Below are 18,257 nucleotides of genomic sequence, written 5' to 3' on the forward strand. Positions count from 1 at the left end.
TGCATGAGAAGCAGAAAAAAAAGAATTTAAACAAACATCCTCCACCAAAGACGCTCTAGCCACTATCGCCGATCCTTACGACCTTCAAAGATATTTAATCCAAGCACTCCGAAACTGTACCAAACTCACCAGGTTGAATGCTATTGACAATAGCCAGGAATGCGTTGCCATCCCGCCAGCTTTTGCCGAAATCGCTGACGGAGACGCCAAATTTCTGTCCAATTTGGGTTTGACACCAATGAAGAAGGGCTTTCTTGGCACCCAACTTCCATTTTTCTGGTACAGAGAGCTTCCTTCCAGCTCCGCCAGGAGTGCTTCGATCGTCTTCAGATTCACCGGTTTGGTAGCCTTTCACCGCTGGGCTGCCATAGCGTTGTCCAAGGGTTTCCAGGACTCGAGTGTTTTCTTCAATCTGGAACATGAGGAAGCAGGTCAGTCAAACATTCGCAACATTTTCAAGATGAAAAATAGTGGTAATAACGTTGACAAAGTGTACGCGGTTGGGATAAACGGATATTTGCCGAAACAAAATCGTCTGTTGGGGCACTTTTTGAAATCAGGACACCAAAACGAACAGTTTTGGCTTTTGATGATACATTCAATAGTCTTGTATTGCGAGAATGCCTCATTGGGTCCGGGTTTTTTACAATACTACAATGTATACAATGCGGCATGATGTATTGATTCTTGTCCCATTTTGGGTTCACGGAGCGCCATTCGAGGCGATGATCCACTAGAAAAGGAGGGGAGACTTGGGATCCAACCCATGAACCCGAGTTTAGCTCGGTCGCGTGTTAACCAAATGCGCTACAACCATCTCCCAAAAATGCGCTAAATACACTTTTAGATATTCTCAATAATACACAATGTGTAAAGTAACAAAGCAAAAGAAGGTTCCAAAAAAAATAGTGTTAACTAACCAAGTGCATTTTGAAGTATAGTAGGTATTTTTTTCAACCACACATGAGTAATTCATCAAAATCGTTCGTTTTTGTCTCTTGATTTCCGAAAGAGTCCTGACATACGGTTATGATTTCATTTTTGCAAATTTATTCTTATCCCAATCGTAAATGTGAAACGGCAAAGATAACAAATGGTGGAACTTGTCACACCATTCCTGGTCATTTTGGCTGGGGCGACATAGTTTTGGACAAAAATCCTTGAAAGCTTTGCACAGATAATTACCATTTCCAAGTCCAACTCGGAGGTAAATGCCGTGTTCTAATCTAGGTCGAGTTGTCGTGCAAGCATATTCTGTACGGTGGGAATGACTCAGAAACACGGATGAAAATGCTACGAATTAAATGGTCATGCAAACTTCGGCGGGTTCTAGTCTAACGTCAACATAAAGAGCTCTTACCACTTTGGGATCACGGCAGCGTAACTGAGACAAATTCAGTTGCACAAAATTAGCTACAATTTTGGCATGATTCTTTTTGCAATACTATTTATGGCTTTGCTCTTTTATACCTGGAAGTACAGGATGATGGTCCAAATGAGACCGAGTACCACAGCTGGCCGTCCATCCACTACATCCGCCGCATTGATATTCACCAACTTGATCTGAAATGGAGTTGAAAAAGTTGATTTTTGAAGAGGAGGACAAGTGAGCAAGCATAATTCCTCCTTTACATCAGATTCATCTTACTCCCTTTGATTCACCTTTCGCTGGTTTGGCAGATGTGCCAGAAGGGATTTGCTGTCCTCCCACGTGACGCAATTTTACGCTCAAGAAAGGTTTCCTTTTGATAACATTTTGGCTAGCACTATCCTACTGAATCCCCGAGCGATCGAGAAGTCATCTCTATCAGAGCATGCATTTGCACAATCGTTTGCTTGGTGCAATCTACTTACTCGTTTGGATCGGAGATATTCGAGGGCAGTATTCACATTGCTAAGGTAATGAGGTCTTCTCAAGACACGCCCCTTTTCCATGGGCAAACGTTCCCCGCCCAAGACCTCCAACAAAGCCAAAAGGCGAGTTCCGTCTCTGAGGCCATCGGCGAGGTCCTCAATTTTCATGGGTGGGATTCGCTTGGCCAAGTAGGAGTTGATCCAGTTGACGAACGTTTTCTTTTGAACGCGTTCTTGTTCATCTGAAACGAAGAAGGGTTACTTTTAAAAATTCGAAATGGAAGCCGAAGCGATAATCGAATATAATGCATGGGAGGGCGCGGGTGAGGAAACAACTTTCCCAAATTTGCACACTTCCATCTGTTTTGGACAAGGTTCAATTTTTCTCTCCCACTGACAAACCACCCACTCCTTTTAGAGTAGTATAAAAATGATGCGCTGCATCAATGAAAGTGGCGTTTTTGCGTTTGTTGAGCAATTGACTTCATGTATGTAAAGGATTACGAGGTACTGTTTCTCAGAGGAGCGCTTCAAGGTTTCTAGTAGAATCTCTGGACCGTTATAACGTCTTCGAATTGACAAATGGGGATGGGGTCACTACCGAAACTCTGGGCAAGAATGAGCAAAACATGGACACGCCTTTGCATTTTGGAGGCATTCTCTAACCCCAACTTCCGAAGGAAATCGACCCCAAAAGCACAACATTCGACAAGGCTCAAGATTAAGACTTCAAAGAAGCTTCTTGGAGTCGGTCACAAAGTAGGTGACTTCAAGACAAAACGACACATTGATAGTCAAAGTATCCATCTGTTCAGAGTATCTTTTCAGTTTTGGTGAAGCTCAGGATAGACGTACGAACCGGTTCTCAGAAATTGGTGCATCGAAGGAAGAAAGATCATTGTCGTTGTTCTCAATCTTAGATTGAGAATGTCGCCATGACCGAGTAACGAAATAAAGCTCTCATTACAATACAGGTTTGTGCAATTGTCTCATTTAGGATTAGTTCCTGCTTCGGCTCGCCGATCACCAGCAGACAGGTCCGAATTATTTTTGTTTGGCGTAACTTTGATGAGAATGATTATGAGCTCAAGGCTATGAGTGGTTCGCCTGAATCCGACCAAAACCTGGATTGAAATATTTGCAAATTGTCTTTCGGTGGCGGTTGTGCAAACAAGTGCCTTTAGTTTGGTCCGTCCAGCGTTTTGTCTCAATTTAAGCTCGTACTTGAATAACTGAGTCTACTCTCTAATAGTTTGCCTTTTGAACTTGAAACTTTTGGCACATACCTACAAGCTATTGAGGTGGGGAAACAAAGCAGAGTGTGATCAATCGTAATGCAAAATGATATGCAGTTCTTCTAATTTTCAGAACCTAACCAAGGGTAATTTGGTCCTTATTAAACGGTCGCCAACCTTAAAACTGAAAACAACTTAATATCCCAATATTCCGTTCCGATTTTTTTTGATGCAACAACCTTGACCAAATTGTGGACACCCTTTTTGTTCTCTGCTTGCAGAGCGAGCGACCATCTTTTGAGATTCCACTTTTTTGTCCAGTGACTACATTCCACTTTTCCTTATTTTACCGACACGTTTGCTCAGTTTGGTACCATTCGTTTATCAACAAGTTTCCGTTTTGCAGAGATTACCCACATTAAAATGAGCACATTCTAATCCATTGGCAAGTAGAGGGAAGGTGGGGTGCAAAGTTTCCATGCGACATTTTACTGTTGTAGTTTTCGGGTCATTGACCAAGGCTCCGATAATGTCTGAAAAGTGGCTTTTACTTTTCGAGTACTAACAACTTCGTAACCAACGGAAGTGGTAGAAACAGTTGTGCTTTGCATGAAAGTTTGTACTTCCCAAGTACCGTCTGTCTTCGCTTGAGGTGATAAAGTCATTAAGATCAATTGACGAAATAACACCATATAACCACAGACCAATTGTCATGATTCTGTCGCTTATAAGGCACCTTAGTCTTTGCGAAATAGCCCAGTTCAATAGAAATTCATTTTTATTGTTCGTTTGCAAAGCTTCGAGTTAGCATTTTTTCAAATATCAATCGTCGTTGAAACACAAAGCCTTGTAAAAATTTGATCTTACTTTGGCCCTGCGGGGTCATAAAATTTTATGTGAGTTAGAAGTAGACTCTAAAATATGATCCTACAACTGTAGATGGTGAAGATTTCCTGGCCTCTTTAAAATTTTTTGACATTTGTAATCATATTTGACACGAGTAGAAGAAAGGAAAAAAATCCAAGTTTGCACCCATTCTGAGAGTTTTGTCCCTCAACGTTCTAAGTCTGCTTGGTGACTGGCAGATCTTCATTCATTTGTAGCAGGGCCCTGCCCACAAATGCTCATTACTCATAGATAAGTATGAGTTGTCAGACCTTCACGGCAAAGTGCACTTGCCGTTGGAGCAGAACTGAATGGGGGAACTATCTAGCTTTAAGAAATGGAATCGGTGGTTACATAGTATCTCCGTCACAACAGAGTGGGTGAATGCATTCCTGCCCGAGCGTCGTGGACATTCAATCTAAGTATCTCTATATGGTGAGGGACTTGAGGACTTGATGGAGATTCCCAATAGTTTGATGCGGCAGCGCAATCTTGCAATTATTATTCATCTTGGTGTCAAAAAATATATGGCCAGTCACCCTAGAAGATTCACAAGGGGTAATGGGATAAATGGCTTTCAATTGAGATGCCTTGCTCGTGGCGTCATATTAAATGAAGCCGATTTAATGGAACAAGTGGAGCACAATTTTCCACTTATTTTTGCACATAATTCAATTGGTCATGAAAATACTACATGCTAATCAAACGACAGGAGACAAGCGCCAAACCGCCCACTCCTCTGACAATTGGCAACAGAAGCATTATGTGCAACAAATGGACCCAAATGGTCTCACCTCGGATTTGATTAATGTGGGTGTCATAGTTGTGTTTGGCATATTCTTGTTCCCCAAATTCAGCATCGTGAGGAAACGCCTTCAATTGGTATTTGTCATACCACTCCTGACTCTCTGGGTTGGCCAAGGCCGAATTGGGTCGCCCAGAAAGAGCTTCGGAGGAAGGGGCTCGGATTTGTCTCTCCAGTCTGGGACTGGCGGATAACATGGAAGACGGGGTTCGAGGACGATGTTGGTAGCGCGGAATGCCCATGGAACTAATACTGCGTTGCCGATCTGCGTAGTATTGAGGACCCACAAGCTTGTGGATGTCTTCGTGAGATGTATCTGATCCTTGACGGAAACCCCAAGAGGAGCGAGATCCTGTACTAGCCATTGACACATTGTCATAGTCCGGATCAGGGGTCCGGGCCCGGAGACCGGGGCGAACGAGGCTAGGAGAGTAGGCCGGAGCTGAGATTCTTCGAGGTTCGGGGTTCAGACTGACAGGAGATGCTCCTTCACGAGATTGGGAAACTTGCCGATAGGTTCGCCATTCTTGAAAGGGGGTCCTTGCCGATGGACGAGGGGGTTGAGGGGGTTTGGGGTGGAGCACTGTGCCGAGCAGCGTTTCCTCCCCAACATTCTTGGTAGAGGCCGATGAAGATAGGGTTATTGGAGTGGCTCCACTATCCCCCACTTGCATTTGGGTTTGGAAGTCCGGATTCAAAGGAAGGGCCTTCATCGGAGAGGATGCCGAAATTTTCTGCTCCAACTCAGGTGCCACCTTGTCAGTTTTCTTCTTGGAAGATGCGGAGGAGGTAAAGGAAGAAAACATTGCCGAGATCGATTTCTTCTCTTTACGACCACCTTCTTTGGGCTGACTATTGTCCTCCACAAAAACCCTTTCAGCCTGCTGAGGGCTAGGTACTGAGCTGACAGCCACTTTGGACAATGGCTCAGCTGTGGAAGAGGCAGTGGAGCGTTGTGATGAGCTAGACACGTTACGCTCCCGTTTGATAACCCGAGATTCCTTCATGACAACTTGTTGATTACTCACTGCTCCTGAGGTCTCAACGTAGGTCCGACGGACAGTGCCATTGTCGTCGACCTGCTCTTGGGATTGATGTTCCCGCCAAAATTGGTAAGGAGACTTTTTCGGAGTGCTGGTCCGAATGCCGTCAGCCTCGTCCTTGACTTGGATAACTTCATAATGATGTTTTCCTTTGCTCCTCGGAGGTGGAATTGGTGGAAGTTGAGATTCATCTCCGACCACTCTGCGAGCTGTCACAGAGGACACTCTGGTCTCCTTGTACGACTGTGATAGTTGCATTTGCTGCTCCACTTTGAAGAACTGTTGACGAGAAGTTGTCACAGAGCTACTTTCAGAAGCATGGGACTCAGTTCGTGAGGTTTCCATTGAACTGACTTGAGTGACCCTCTCCCGAGAACGTGATCGTTCCCGCCTCATCTCACGTTCTAAGGCCCGTTCTCGGGATGCCCTCCGACCCAAAACACGCTCTTTTGACTTTTTCCTGGACGACTTCTTGGCATAGGCATCCCACTCGTCAGCTTCAGAGTCGGAATGATCACCTGGAGGTGGAATTGGACTGCCACCTATAGCTGCTCGGGGAATCGTATGTCGCCTTGGATCCTCCGTGGAACGGTCCCTGGCGTCGGAGTTCTTTCCATAATACGCTCTCTCCAAACGAACATCTGGTTGAGGCGATGTTGACGGAGTTTGCGGACGACTGCCTTGATTACTCCCCAAGGATTTTCGATCTTTCGAACTATTTCTTCGCCTCAGTTTGGCGAAGAACGATCGTCCAATCGACCCCTTCTTCTTTTCTTGTTCGTCATTGTTATCACCGGGGTGCCCTCCTCCGGTTGAACCGTTACCGGGACTTCGGCTGGCCATACTTTTTGAGATCTGCTTTAAATGCTTCGAACGAAAGCTTCACAAGAGACAGACTGATAGTCGCAAAGGCTCATGATCCAACAACTGGTTCCGACAGTAAAAGTCAATTCTCACTTCACTGAATCACTGAAAGCACAACACTTTACACTGTACCACTTCTCTGAAAAAGAAATTGTCCACCACTGATACACTTGCCCAAAGGCTCTGTCCTTCCCTCGTGGAACACAAAAGTTCTACAATTGAGAATACAATGTTGTGGTCTGACAGAATGTAAAAGGCAACGCACCTAATCTATCATGCCTTGTGTCTACCTGGATTGATCATTCAATTGATACAATACAAATATACAATATTAATGCTTCCTAAACTCTGTCTTCTTCAGTTTTAGAATGCAAACTAAAGCGTGAGGACTTGGACGCGGTACCTTCTAAAGAAGAGTCCGGGCAGGGTCAACTTCGTCCTTCCCTGCCTTTTTGCCGTGCCCCGAGTGCTTGGAACTATGTATGTGAACATGTGATTTTTTTTTCTAACCCATCGTGCTTAGGTTAGCCATCAAATGTACATGAATAGCTGGAGTACCCTATGTACTACGTACTGTAGTGGGATATGTGGCTTGAGAGAGCGCTCTCCCTCTCTCTGTCTATCTACATACTGGAGACTAGACGAGCCCCAAGCCGACCAAGGTGAGGTCTCCACACAGATCCTCCATCCACCATCCTACATTTTAAATTTTACAACCTGACTGAACCATGAACCACCACCAGACTCTTTTGGCGGGACTTGGATGAAGGAATGTGCACTTTTGAGCGTTCAAAGCCGGGCAGAGCCAAGTCCGGCCGATGATATTTATGATTGAGAGTAGTGATGTAATATTCTCAGACTAGCCACAATAGAACAAGAGGGGGCAATAGGAAAACAAGTACATGGAGAGTGCTCTTGTGGCCAGGATTTAGACTCTAAACCCAATGCACACACAGTTTTTGGCACCTTCTCCTGCTAGTCCTATGTCAAATCATTGGTCACAAAACCTGGCAATGCAGACCCTGTTCTTTGAAGCCAATTGAAAACGAGCAAGTATGTTTCATGGTGTGCTTGTCTTTAGATAGATAAGATGGCCTTCCAAAGTCAGATTTTTGGTAGGACCACGTGTGCTGCTGTTTTGCCCAATTTTGTGCCAGTCACTTGCACATAAACGGGTACGCTGTATGAGTTAGATCTTCTGAAATCACGGATTCTCTCGCAAAAGTTGCGGGGGTGTTGTGGTGGAAATTCCACGTTCAACTTGACGAATTGCTCATAAATCACGATAGTGAGGCTCAATGAAAGCACTTTTTGTTTGCCAATGTCGACTTCCTCCATAATCATGGCTTTCAGACTTGCCCGAGAAGTAGGGGCATCTGAAAGTTCTAACTCGCTCTTAGAATATTTACATTGTGTTCAGTTAACATGCGGTATTGACATACTCTCTACCATTTGTTTTAAGAAAGGCAAAGACGACCTACCTACCAGAGGCGAGTTTTTTAAACGGTCGAACCCCTGAGTCAAGGCTTTGACGTTATTCAGGATGGGCATCCGTTCAACACTTTTGGCAGAGTATTTTCATACAGCTTAACGTTCAAGCTTCTAACTCTGAGGTAAGAGCTTAAAAAAACAGGCCTCTGAGGTAGCAGGAAAAATACTTCTCTTCATTGCTCCTTCCATATTATGAAAACGCATATCATGAAAACGAAGCTTGTTTGACGTTGTTTTGCTCAAGTTTGAAGTTCTAAGCTAATTGGCCTATTTCAGGTTTGTTTTCGTAGACGTTTTATTAGTCTACCATAAAAACATTGCAAAGAAAGCACGCTTCAATATGGCGCAGCTTCCACGTTGCATCCACTGAATTCCGACAAATCAGCTGTCGAGTTACGAGAAGTTTCCAAAACCGATTTCGCAAAAGGCAAGGGGTCTCTGAGTCAGACCAAATTGATGAGCATTATCAAAACAATCCAAGCGGATTTTGCCAACACCTATGACCCTTTCATTGTTGGGGAAGGGATATCATTTCGAGTCTGAGTTTGTTTTCCTCCCGAATTAATTGCGAAACAAGTGTACTGGTGTCTTGCCTTCTCGGCCCCTCAACCCCTCCAAATCTTGAAACTGCCTTTGGCAATGATTCATCCCTTGCGGGTGCTTGAAGGGGGTAATTTCTAGATGGCCAAAAAAGGCGAGGAGTGTTTGGTTTTGAGTCCTGGATTGACCTCTCAAAATGAAACAAAAATGGTTGAGAAGGAAAGACAAATTCAAGGCGAGTGGAATGAATGGCAGTGGTATTTGAAGGGTCCTTGAATTTGGCAGAAAAACGCAAGAGAATCATTCAAGTAACGTGACGTGAATATTTCAAGTACAGGCTGATCCCAACGCCCGCGAAATCCCACCTCGAACTACCAAACACGTTGTCAGAATAATGATATTTCAATTTGGGAGGAAGTGTGTGGCAAAATTATATGAACGCGCAATGCTGGTGGGAATTGCGCGACTTTCACCCGCTTTTGTTGCAAAAAGAACCATTTACATAACTTCATGCATGACTTTCCACCAGACGGCCAATAAAAACGCAGAGCCACATTCGTCTGTACTTGTGTAAGGTTTTTTTTTTGCGGACTGCCTCTGTTTGTGGGGCCAGCATCGAGTCGAGTCACCTAAAACCATCTTCTGAGAAATCGGTGGCTTCTCTGGCAAACCCCTTCTGGTTTGCCTACATGGTGGGCAGCTCTGGCAACCACGACCCAACCTAGACTTGGCTATTCAGTTCGGTTCAGGTGATTGGCAGGACTAGTGGAGCAAGGCAAAAAAATACACTGCTCAAGAGTAGTAGCAGTAGTACATGTGCATGTCCATGCTGGATGGACCTGAGGGTCTGGTCTGTTGCCAAGAGCCGCTCCATTGATGATCTGGTCGGGGAGTTGGTTGATTTGAGTTCTAGAGTACGTATGTACTATGTACCATGGCAAAGTGTGGATGGATAGTGGAGCTCTTGGAGGGAGAACACGAGAGAAGTCACCTACAGTGAGATGAGGATCGAAGGAATAGAGCTTAAAGCTGATCTCTTCAGTGGAATCTAAGGAGGAGCGTTATTTTACAACTCGGTTCGTGGGAGGGTTGTCTTCACATTTCGGCACAGGCATGGCAGATCTATGCTTGACACAGATAGAAGAATGGCCTCTTTGAACATGACAATGGTACCGACGTTAGACATGGATGATTCTTCGAATTAGCCAATCGTCTAGATCCAAAAGGAGCACTTCTGCACTAGGTGCGATTTCAATATTTGAATCAGATCAGTGTAATACACCTCCGCATAAACCCTTGGCATTTCTCATTAAGAACTTAGATTGTTTCAACGGACTTGTTACTGTTGGATAAGTTTGGCAGAAATATTTGGACTGCTTTTGACAAGCGTCTAATGGCCATAGGAGCTGGCTCTGTAAAAGATCAAAACATGGCATTTGCAGTAACTGACAAGCATGAACTTGAAGTCTTGAACATGTTTTCAGAGATCCTCAAAACTTCCTCGTGCGGTCAATATGGGTACAGACTTGAGACTAAAGTATGTACGTACACTAACCACGCTGGAAAAGGAGGCGGGAACGATGAAGTCATGCAAGAGGATAGCGACTCAGTAGTACTGAGTACCTTGGTTTGAAGTCAGATGAACTTGTGTTTATAACAATTACCTAGAACTGCGAGGGTGGACGATGTGACCAGAATATGGTCTGTCTAATTTTGACTCAAAGCAAGACGACGTCAACAGAGTTCATCCCCACAATGAGGCAACATTCTCCCCATTTTTCATTCGACGGACAATAACAGGGGGAAGGAAAGACGGAAGAGGGAATGCTACGCGGCCAAAAGTAAAGTACTCTTGAGTATACTATGTTGTCAGGCTGAGATTCAATGAATCTATGAGGGGTATTGTTGGCTCTATGAACCTGATCGAAAGATTCGGTTCTTTCTTTGAACACATGAATGCACTAAGGTGACCCCGACCAAGAAAACTCTTATCCAATTTGAGCCTTTACATCACCTGACCTCCAGTATCTTCTCAGAATAATACACGTAGGTATTTCTCACCATGTTGCCTTTAGGCTTAAACTCGTTTCAACGCAAGAAATGGGGCCTCAAAAATTCAATTATAACGGGGTCTATTTAAGATTAGAAGAGCTAAACTCTTGAAATGGGCTCATCACAGATCAAGCTACCCAATAAGTGCAAAATGCAAAATCCCCAAGGCCAGCTGTTGGACTAGAAGGGTGAAACGGATCTTCCCTGGGGAGAGCATGGAGATTACCCAAGTGTCTGACTTCCACTTTTGCAGTCAGCCCAAATAAATATTGAATGAGCGAGGCAAGGAAGAGCAAGAGGAAAAGGAAACGTTCCCGTCGCCATTCTGAATGCGATGATTGACAAGTTCTCATGCAAAAAAATGAGAACACCGCCACTGTTATTGTGAGGCGGATAAATTGAAGCGGATGGTGATGTCCTCGAGATCCGGAATTCTTGTCCATGGCAACGATGTCCATGCATGCAAATCCTTATGAGGGTCACGAGAAATTCGAAGTGCCTCAGAGACAATTTGCTATTTTTCTCAAGCTTGACAAACCAGATTTGGGCTCGTGAATGGCTTAAGTGAAAAGAAGTCTGCGGACATTCCGCGTGGACAATGCAATTCTCGGAATGATAGATGCAGTAAAGAATGTGTCGTAGGAGGTGATGGTACAGTGTGTGCTGTTAAATCAGGCTTGAGCAAGATCTTGTCTCTGAAGATAGGTGCAAGATTTGAGTCAACCTGTGCGAGTTACTCAACAAGGTTTCATTCATTCATTTTTTTTACTTCAGGTGTTTTCTTAACCAACTCCAATGAGTAGATTCAATATTTGTCTGAATATATTTAAATGAACCAGCCTCAAGTCATCCTGAGAGACAATGTGTACGTTTGGTTGCGTCCAATGAGGCAACAGGTAAATCTTCAAAAACCTGACAAACATCCTCCAAAGATCTGGCGGTTTATCTCAAGACATGACACGAATGGAAGACTGGTAGGATTGAGTGCTTAGATTCGACCAATTGTCGGGTGATCTGGAGATCAGAAGAAAAGAGGGGAAGAATGGCTCGGACAAATCAAGGACACGTGGACCGGCCAAGAAAACTTGCCATGCTACCATAAACGTTGGACATTTCTTTCGAATTCCATTGCCCCTCCAGCCAATGCAAAACTGGGGTTATAACGTTTCTTAGAATTTTGACAAGATCTGTCTTCATGAGTTAACATCACTTTTGGAAGTTTTCCAATTCTGGTGCCATGAGAGTCATCAGGACGAAGCCGCTCTCTGATCCCAATATGGAACAAGCGCATAAACATGAAACAGCCTCCCTGACCTTCAAATGGGCGAACATAATTCCCAGACTTCTAAAGCGAAGCAAATATGAGCACTACCTCATTACACCGCGAATGAGCGTGAGTGTTGCTCTGAAGAAATATCTCAAGCTTAGGTTAATCGACGCGTTTCTCCATGATCTCGATGGAAGAATCTCCGAGATGAGCTTCGGATAGGCCGGAATATGTTGCCATGGGAGTTTGGATGTCAGTCGGATTCTCACATGACCCCCTACCTACAACAATGCAGAGGTGTCACGGGTGGCTTGTGTATCTGCTTCATGGGATTTCTTTTCACTCTCATCCTCTGAACCAATGAGAAATTTGAGAATGGAGGAACACATAAAAACTTTGGAGAGAGGTCGTTTTGAAGGAGATGCATCAAATCAAGTAGTTACTTATGGCCAAGTCAGCTGACTCACATCAAGACGGTTTATGGCATTTGCTGAACACTTAAGAGACTCCAAGGTTCCTATTGTTTCAAGTTGTTCTGCAAATCTTGATTCTCTTGTCTTTGTGACAATGGTTACTTGAGTTTGGTTTGTCTAAGCATATCGTTGAAATCAAATTTGGGACTGTTTCCAAAACTGATCTACGAGGACCATTAAGTGCTGGAAAACAGCCATCGGGGATGCTCCAGGACCTTATGTTACTCATAGTAATTGGAAACAACCGTTATCTTTTTATTCCAAGAGTCAACGATAATGGTGTTTGAAGTACAATTCATCTTTGCGGAGGATCATGTTACGAGATGTTTGACATTGACTCAAGAGAGTCAAGGCAACTGTACTTTACGAGAGGAGCAGAGATTTGAAAAAAATCAGGCCTAAGGCCAGAAATTTGCAATTGCTCGTACATTGTGTGCTAAATTTCAACATGGTAGGTATGTACCAATTGACCATTTCATCCGGTGCAAAATTCTGAGAACATCAAAACCAGTCAGGTAAAGAGTTACCTGCCCGTCCTTCCTTCCAGTCCCAAGTCAGCTACACATACAGCAGCCACTCAAATACTTTCTACATGGAAAAAATTCCTGCCCTCTGTCAGACCACAGCAAACGAACCTAATCACTATGAGTCTTTCAGTTTTCACTGACTCTTCACCATTAATCACTCACAAATGCAGAATAAAGTCCACATCACTGTTCAAATGCTCACGCACTGAGCATCTCTGTGGTCTTGTTTACAAGTCCTAGACTCCTGGTCCTCCACCCATCCAGCTCTTCTTTCCCGAAATTGCTCTCCCGGCACGACTCTTCGGGTCTGGGCTATGCTCATGGACAAGTGTGAGCAACCAAAGTGTAGAGGGCGTGCGCAAACCTCTCAGTGATGACGTCATGACCCGCTCTGACTACGGCTTTGGCCGGCTTCTGAGCGCGCAAATTGCAAGTTGGGATGATTGAGGAATTCTTTTGCTTCATGCGAGGAATGGGGGGACAGACGGGGGAATTGCCAGGGAAGAAGAGTACTCAAAATTGGACAAGCCAAGCTACAATGGAGAAACACCTGGTCGGCCAAAGGAAGCGGCCATGTGTATGCTAGTACAATGTTGACGCCCTAGAGGGAATCTCCGTATGAGAAATATTGGGATGCCTGGCTAGACCGATCCATAGCGCCCTCTATCCGTCGAAAGTAGACGTCTTCCCTATCCGCATGCAATCGACGAATATGCTTGTTCGATAAACTTGTGCTCATGCCTTACCTTGTAGAATTTGTATCTGAGTTTGGAACTCGGCCAGTTGTTCGTCAATGTAGTCCTGGCTTTGATTAGCCACAATTTCTGCCACAGCAGGGCTGACGGAACTGGTCGACATATGCTGGACACTGGGGTGGTAGTCATAAAACGGAAGTTGTTGTCTTGGAACGGTGATGGGGGAAAATGGGACTGGAGACATTGCCTATAGTCATACATTACAATTTTTCAGGACTCTAAAAATGCCTTTTGCCGTGGTTCAAAAACTTTCTTACCGGTGATTGGTTGATCTTTGGTACCATTACGGGCGAAAAGGGGCTCATGCCCCGATGTCCCGGGATTTGCGGATGATGCCCCCCGCCATGACTCGCATTTTGAGGTATTGGTCGGACCAAATGTGAAGGGGTGTTCCTTCCGGGTGTTTGGCGGCCGGGAGCAATTTTGCCACTTGATGATGATTGGGTTAAAGGCATGGTTCGATAAATGCTGGGACCAGGGGACAGTCGAGAGGATCCCATGCCACTGGGGTGGAGTTGGGTGTTCCCGGAATTCCTCCTACTCCGTCGATCTAAAGAACCATGTTGTCGGGCCGGAGATTCGCCATTTCTCGACCTAACCGTGTCGCCACGATTGGGCGTGACCGCTCCATAACGTGGCGATTGGTGACCCGACGACCCGGTTGTCGGGAAGGCCGGTGGGTGACCAGACATCTTGGGAAGGTTTCGTCTATGAAGTCCAAGGCATTATCCTAAAAAGTGACATATGTCTCATCTCATTGGGTGTATTTTTGACATGGAAGAAGAACTTCCAGAAAGGTAGTCTTGTGTTGTGCGAAGAGTGACCGGCATTTTTTTTTCCAAGTCAATCGGAATGTAGACCGTAAACAAAGAAGAGAGAGGGCCCAAGGGTGTAATTGATGTTGAGACAACAATTTCAATCATTCTCAATGAGCATCAATGAAACGTCTCTCGGTTTCAAGTATTTATTGCAACGGACACACTCACAAACAAACTGTTTCATACGCTTAAAGTGGAGCTCAAGGATCAAACCACACATGAAAAAGCCCTTAATTATACAAACCAGATTGTCATAAGGTGAAACATGAAATCATTCTTTGCCCCAGTCAGCCAATTTTCATTGTTAAAGTTGTTTTATGGCTTTTGCATTTCAAAGGGTAATTTTGTCGTTTTCGTAGAAAAGGAAGAAATAAAATTCCTCACAGAAGAATTCGCTCTCCCGGAAATCAAGTTCGAATTATTGAAAGGTGTTAGTGGTCGTTGCAATGATTTTTTGTTAATAGAAATGCCTAATTATTATGAGAGACGCCCTCGTCCTAAGCATCATTTTGCAATCTTTTTCCACTAGTATTGAGAGATTTTTGGTTGGCATTTACCACCTAATTAGAGTTGATGGTTAGCTCTTGAACATACAAGTACGGAAGATTGATTCCGAATCAGGCATATTAGTGACATAGATGTTTTTTGATAAAACCTTAAAACCAACAAAATTCAATAAGTTCGTAACTAAAATGAATTTAATAACTGAAGTAGAACTTTCATGGGCATAACGGGGTATTTAATTTTGCGAGTTTCAGAGATCGTTGGAGGCACTTATTCAATTATTAATGGTCAACAAATCTATTGTTTTCATTATCAAGCGATTGAGCATTTATTACTAACATGTTCCCTTGAATTATATTTTTTCTAATTTACTATCATTGGGACTGATTTGATACAAGTATCGGCTGCTTAGGGCTTTACATCTATAAAATTTCAAAAAATATATAATCTATAAATTTACTTCTGCTACTTTTCTTTAACGTCAAACAAAGTCTGATTTACTCCATTACCATATTTGCATTAACGATTACGGACATTAATTCATCAGTCAACAACAAGAAATATTCTGTATTGAACCACAAGAAAAAAATCCTCTCCGATTTCTCGTCAGTGCTGACGAATATACTGTGCTGAGTTTGCTAATGCTCTGAATTTGAAGGCCGGTGATTTCTGCTCTCAATACCGTCCTTCTTCATATTGTAAAACAAATGCGTGACACTTCAGCTGTTGAATTGGCCTTGTTCCAAGATCATTTTCCCCGCCCCAAATGCTGATCAGTGACGAGCTCTCTTCTTTACATTTATGTGTTGAATTACCTTTTAATGGGCCCGATAGCTTGGAGGAACAACAAGGCTCTATTACACGGTTTCTCGGGGGTCTAAACAAAGTCTCGATGAGGAGTGGACAATCAATCCCAGATATTGAGCAATATTTACCAAGCGTGTTATCCTTGATGATCGGCGTCAAGTGCAGATTTAAAGCACACCCATCAATGGCCATGCATGAGTAGCGCGTGTACAGTATGTATTGAGGGGTGAAGAATAGGAGGACAATTTCGGCGATTGTTTCAAAAAAAGAAAGTACGTTTAGACCTTTGGCCATGGGGCCATGTCTGTCAAGTGTCTCTCCGTTGCGGGGTTGTGATTTGCAATCCCAAATAAATGCCGATGGATTTATTTTACGAGGAACACTATTTCGCCGATAGGCGATGTCATAGGAATGGAATGTTCCAAAATGATGTCTGGCCAGATGTTCAGGCATTTCTCTGGTCAATGTGAGATATGGCACAGGTTTTCAAGAAAGTGCCGTCAATTTACAAATGAACTTGATCCACCAACGAAGTAACAAAATTGCAATTTAAACAATTTCAAAGAACTATTTTGATATTCTTAAATATCTGTCATTTGCTTCGATCTTTTATATGCTATTAAAAATGGCCCACTATTAACCTGCGTTCCAATTTTGACAGAATAACAAACATCATTATTTTTTGGAAAATTTGAATAGATTCGTCTCATTAAATTATTCTCGAACATCTGTCACTATATGAGACGAAGGATGAGGTGACTGATACTCGTTTTCATTCAAAGGTGCCGCAATATTCTCTCAAAATTGGAACACAGCTTACCAATGGAATACTAAAGATTGAAGCAAAGACATTTTCCCCGTCTGAGTTTCTGGATTTTCGTCATTTCATTTTTTGCCTTTGTATCCCAACTCTCTCAAGAAAATTGCCATGTTCTCTAATAGCCCTTGAGAGAGAAATGTTCTTTCAGTACCGATTCAGAAATATTGTAGGTACAAACAGTAAAAGGGCGCGCTATTGCAATGGCAGATGTGCTTCAAGAGTCAATTTGGTTGGATTTAATTCAATGAAATCTTTTTTTTTAATCCCTCTTACGAGTTGAAGCAAAAAATGGAGTTGGCTTTTGAACGTAAATTTGATGGAGACCTCGTCAGTCCAGACCAAGAGCGTTTTGAAGGGCCGAATGTACGTACGACTACGTTAGCCAGATCCCCTCTATTGTTGAAGCCAAAAGAAAGGAGGGTCCTTTTCAGTTACTGGCTTTTGTTTGAACATAATGCTGACATCTAGAAATTGAACCCTTTATGAAGCTTTCCCTATGAAACAAAATCTACCTGGGAGGGGATCACGTTGAAGCAAAGCAATGTTGTTATTTTCACATTTGTCCATGCCTCTTGTGATTAAACACATTTGACAAGCTTCTTTAACTCACTTCATAACTTAGATTAGACAACTCTCTCTGAAAATGATCGAGCCCTGGATGTCAAGTCAGCCTCCTCTATCTAGTTGAAAGACGACTCTGAAAATGCGATCAAATCAAGTGCTTATCATAAAGAGCAGAATCCAAGACCCACTAGTGTTTTAAAATGGGACATTCTTCACTCGTGTGACTGCTTTCATTTGAAGATTTGAAGACCTTTAAGCAGGTACGAGATGTGATCTGAGTTGAGAGGCAGTGAAATGTTGACATTAGTAAATAGGCTGCCCAGTGGAGATGACTTTCATAAACCTAAATTGGAAAAGGTTGAGCAGATGTGAGTTCAATGTTCGAATTCGATTAAGAAAACTCGATGGGGAGAAACAGAAAACGCCTCATCAAGTCAAAAACAGAACCTTACTCGTCCATCAGCATCCCCGGGAGTTTCAGTTCCTTCACATGACTCTTGTTAAATGTACATTCTTGGTCAATGCTCGACCTGAAGATCATCGCCGTAAATAACTCCCAGTCTCAATCGTAAATTCCGAGTGCATTTCGACCAGTCGATTCGAATCACTTTGGCTGTGCGTGCACATCTATGATCCTTGGATCCTCAAAATGTGCCCTCCAGTTTCAGACAGAGTAAGGCACCAAGATGAAGGAATAAGGGCGTCATTGAAAGCTCTCGCGATTGTTCGAATCTTCCTCTCAAGATCTTACTGTACAGTATTGTATGTTTTTGTATAGTAAATAAGAACCCCAGGTTTCATGAGTGTTTATTGTCAGCATCAGCTTTGTTAATACCGCATATCTAGTCGCACAAGTTGATTTCATTTCAAGGTTATTGCGGCTGAAAATCCATCAGTGGAAATCAGATTTGACATCCCGCTGTTTTTAGGAGGATATATACAAATCATTCAGT

At 43.4% G+C, this 18,257-nt stretch overlaps 2 protein-coding genes across 2 annotated transcripts; both read right to left on the reverse strand.

Annotated features, from left to right (window-relative positions):
- Nucleotides 1-94: 94 nt before the first annotated feature.
- On the reverse strand, nucleotides 95-13,559 carry LOC131890714 (muscle-specific protein 300 kDa-like). Its single transcript, XM_059240121.1, has 5 exons — nucleotides 13,145-13,559; nucleotides 4,769-6,898; nucleotides 1,855-2,096; nucleotides 1,471-1,563; nucleotides 95-412 (listed from the first exon to the last, which is right to left on the reverse strand). The coding sequence occupies exons 2-5, from the start codon at nucleotides 6,663-6,665 to the stop codon at nucleotides 95-97; spliced, it is 2,550 nt and encodes an 849-aa protein (XP_059096104.1). The 5' UTR covers nucleotides 6,666-6,898; nucleotides 13,145-13,559.
- A 212-nt stretch (nucleotides 13,560-13,771) lies between these two features.
- LOC131890716 (uncharacterized) lies at nucleotides 13,772-14,483 on the reverse strand. The gene is made up of 2 exons (XM_059240122.1): nucleotides 14,049-14,483; nucleotides 13,772-13,978 (listed from the first exon to the last, which is right to left on the reverse strand). The coding sequence occupies exons 1-2, from the start codon at nucleotides 14,481-14,483 to the stop codon at nucleotides 13,772-13,774; spliced, it is 642 nt and encodes a 213-aa protein (XP_059096105.1).
- Between the last annotated feature and the right edge of the window lie 3,774 nt (nucleotides 14,484-18,257).

The sequence above is a fragment of the Tigriopus californicus genome, chromosome 11 (assembly GCF_007210705.1).
Source record: "Tigriopus californicus strain San Diego chromosome 11, Tcal_SD_v2.1, whole genome shotgun sequence".
In the NCBI taxonomy this organism is placed as follows: Eukaryota; Metazoa; Arthropoda; class Copepoda; order Harpacticoida; family Harpacticidae; genus Tigriopus; species Tigriopus californicus.

Excerpts from the sequence above, each read along its gene's own strand:
- LOC131890714 (XM_059240121.1), bottom strand. The coding sequence starts at position 6,665 with ATGGCCAGCCGAAGTCCCGGTAACGGTTCAACCGGAGGAGGGCACCCC. Across the intron at positions 2,097-4,768 it reads CCACATTAATCAAATCCGAG|ATGAACAAGAACGCGTTCAA; the intron begins GTGAGACCATTT and ends TCTTCGTTTCAG. Across the intron at positions 1,564-1,854 it reads AATATCTCCGATCCAAACGA|ATCAAGTTGGTGAATATCAA; the intron begins GTAAGTAGATTG and ends ACTCCATTTCAG.
- LOC131890716 (XM_059240122.1), bottom strand. The coding sequence starts at position 14,483 with ATGTCTGGTCACCCACCGGCCTTCCCGACAACCGGGTCGTCGGGTCAC. Across the intron at positions 13,979-14,048 it reads CAAAGATCAACCAATCACCG|GCAATGTCTCCAGTCCCATT; the intron begins GTAAGAAAGTTT and ends GTATGACTATAG.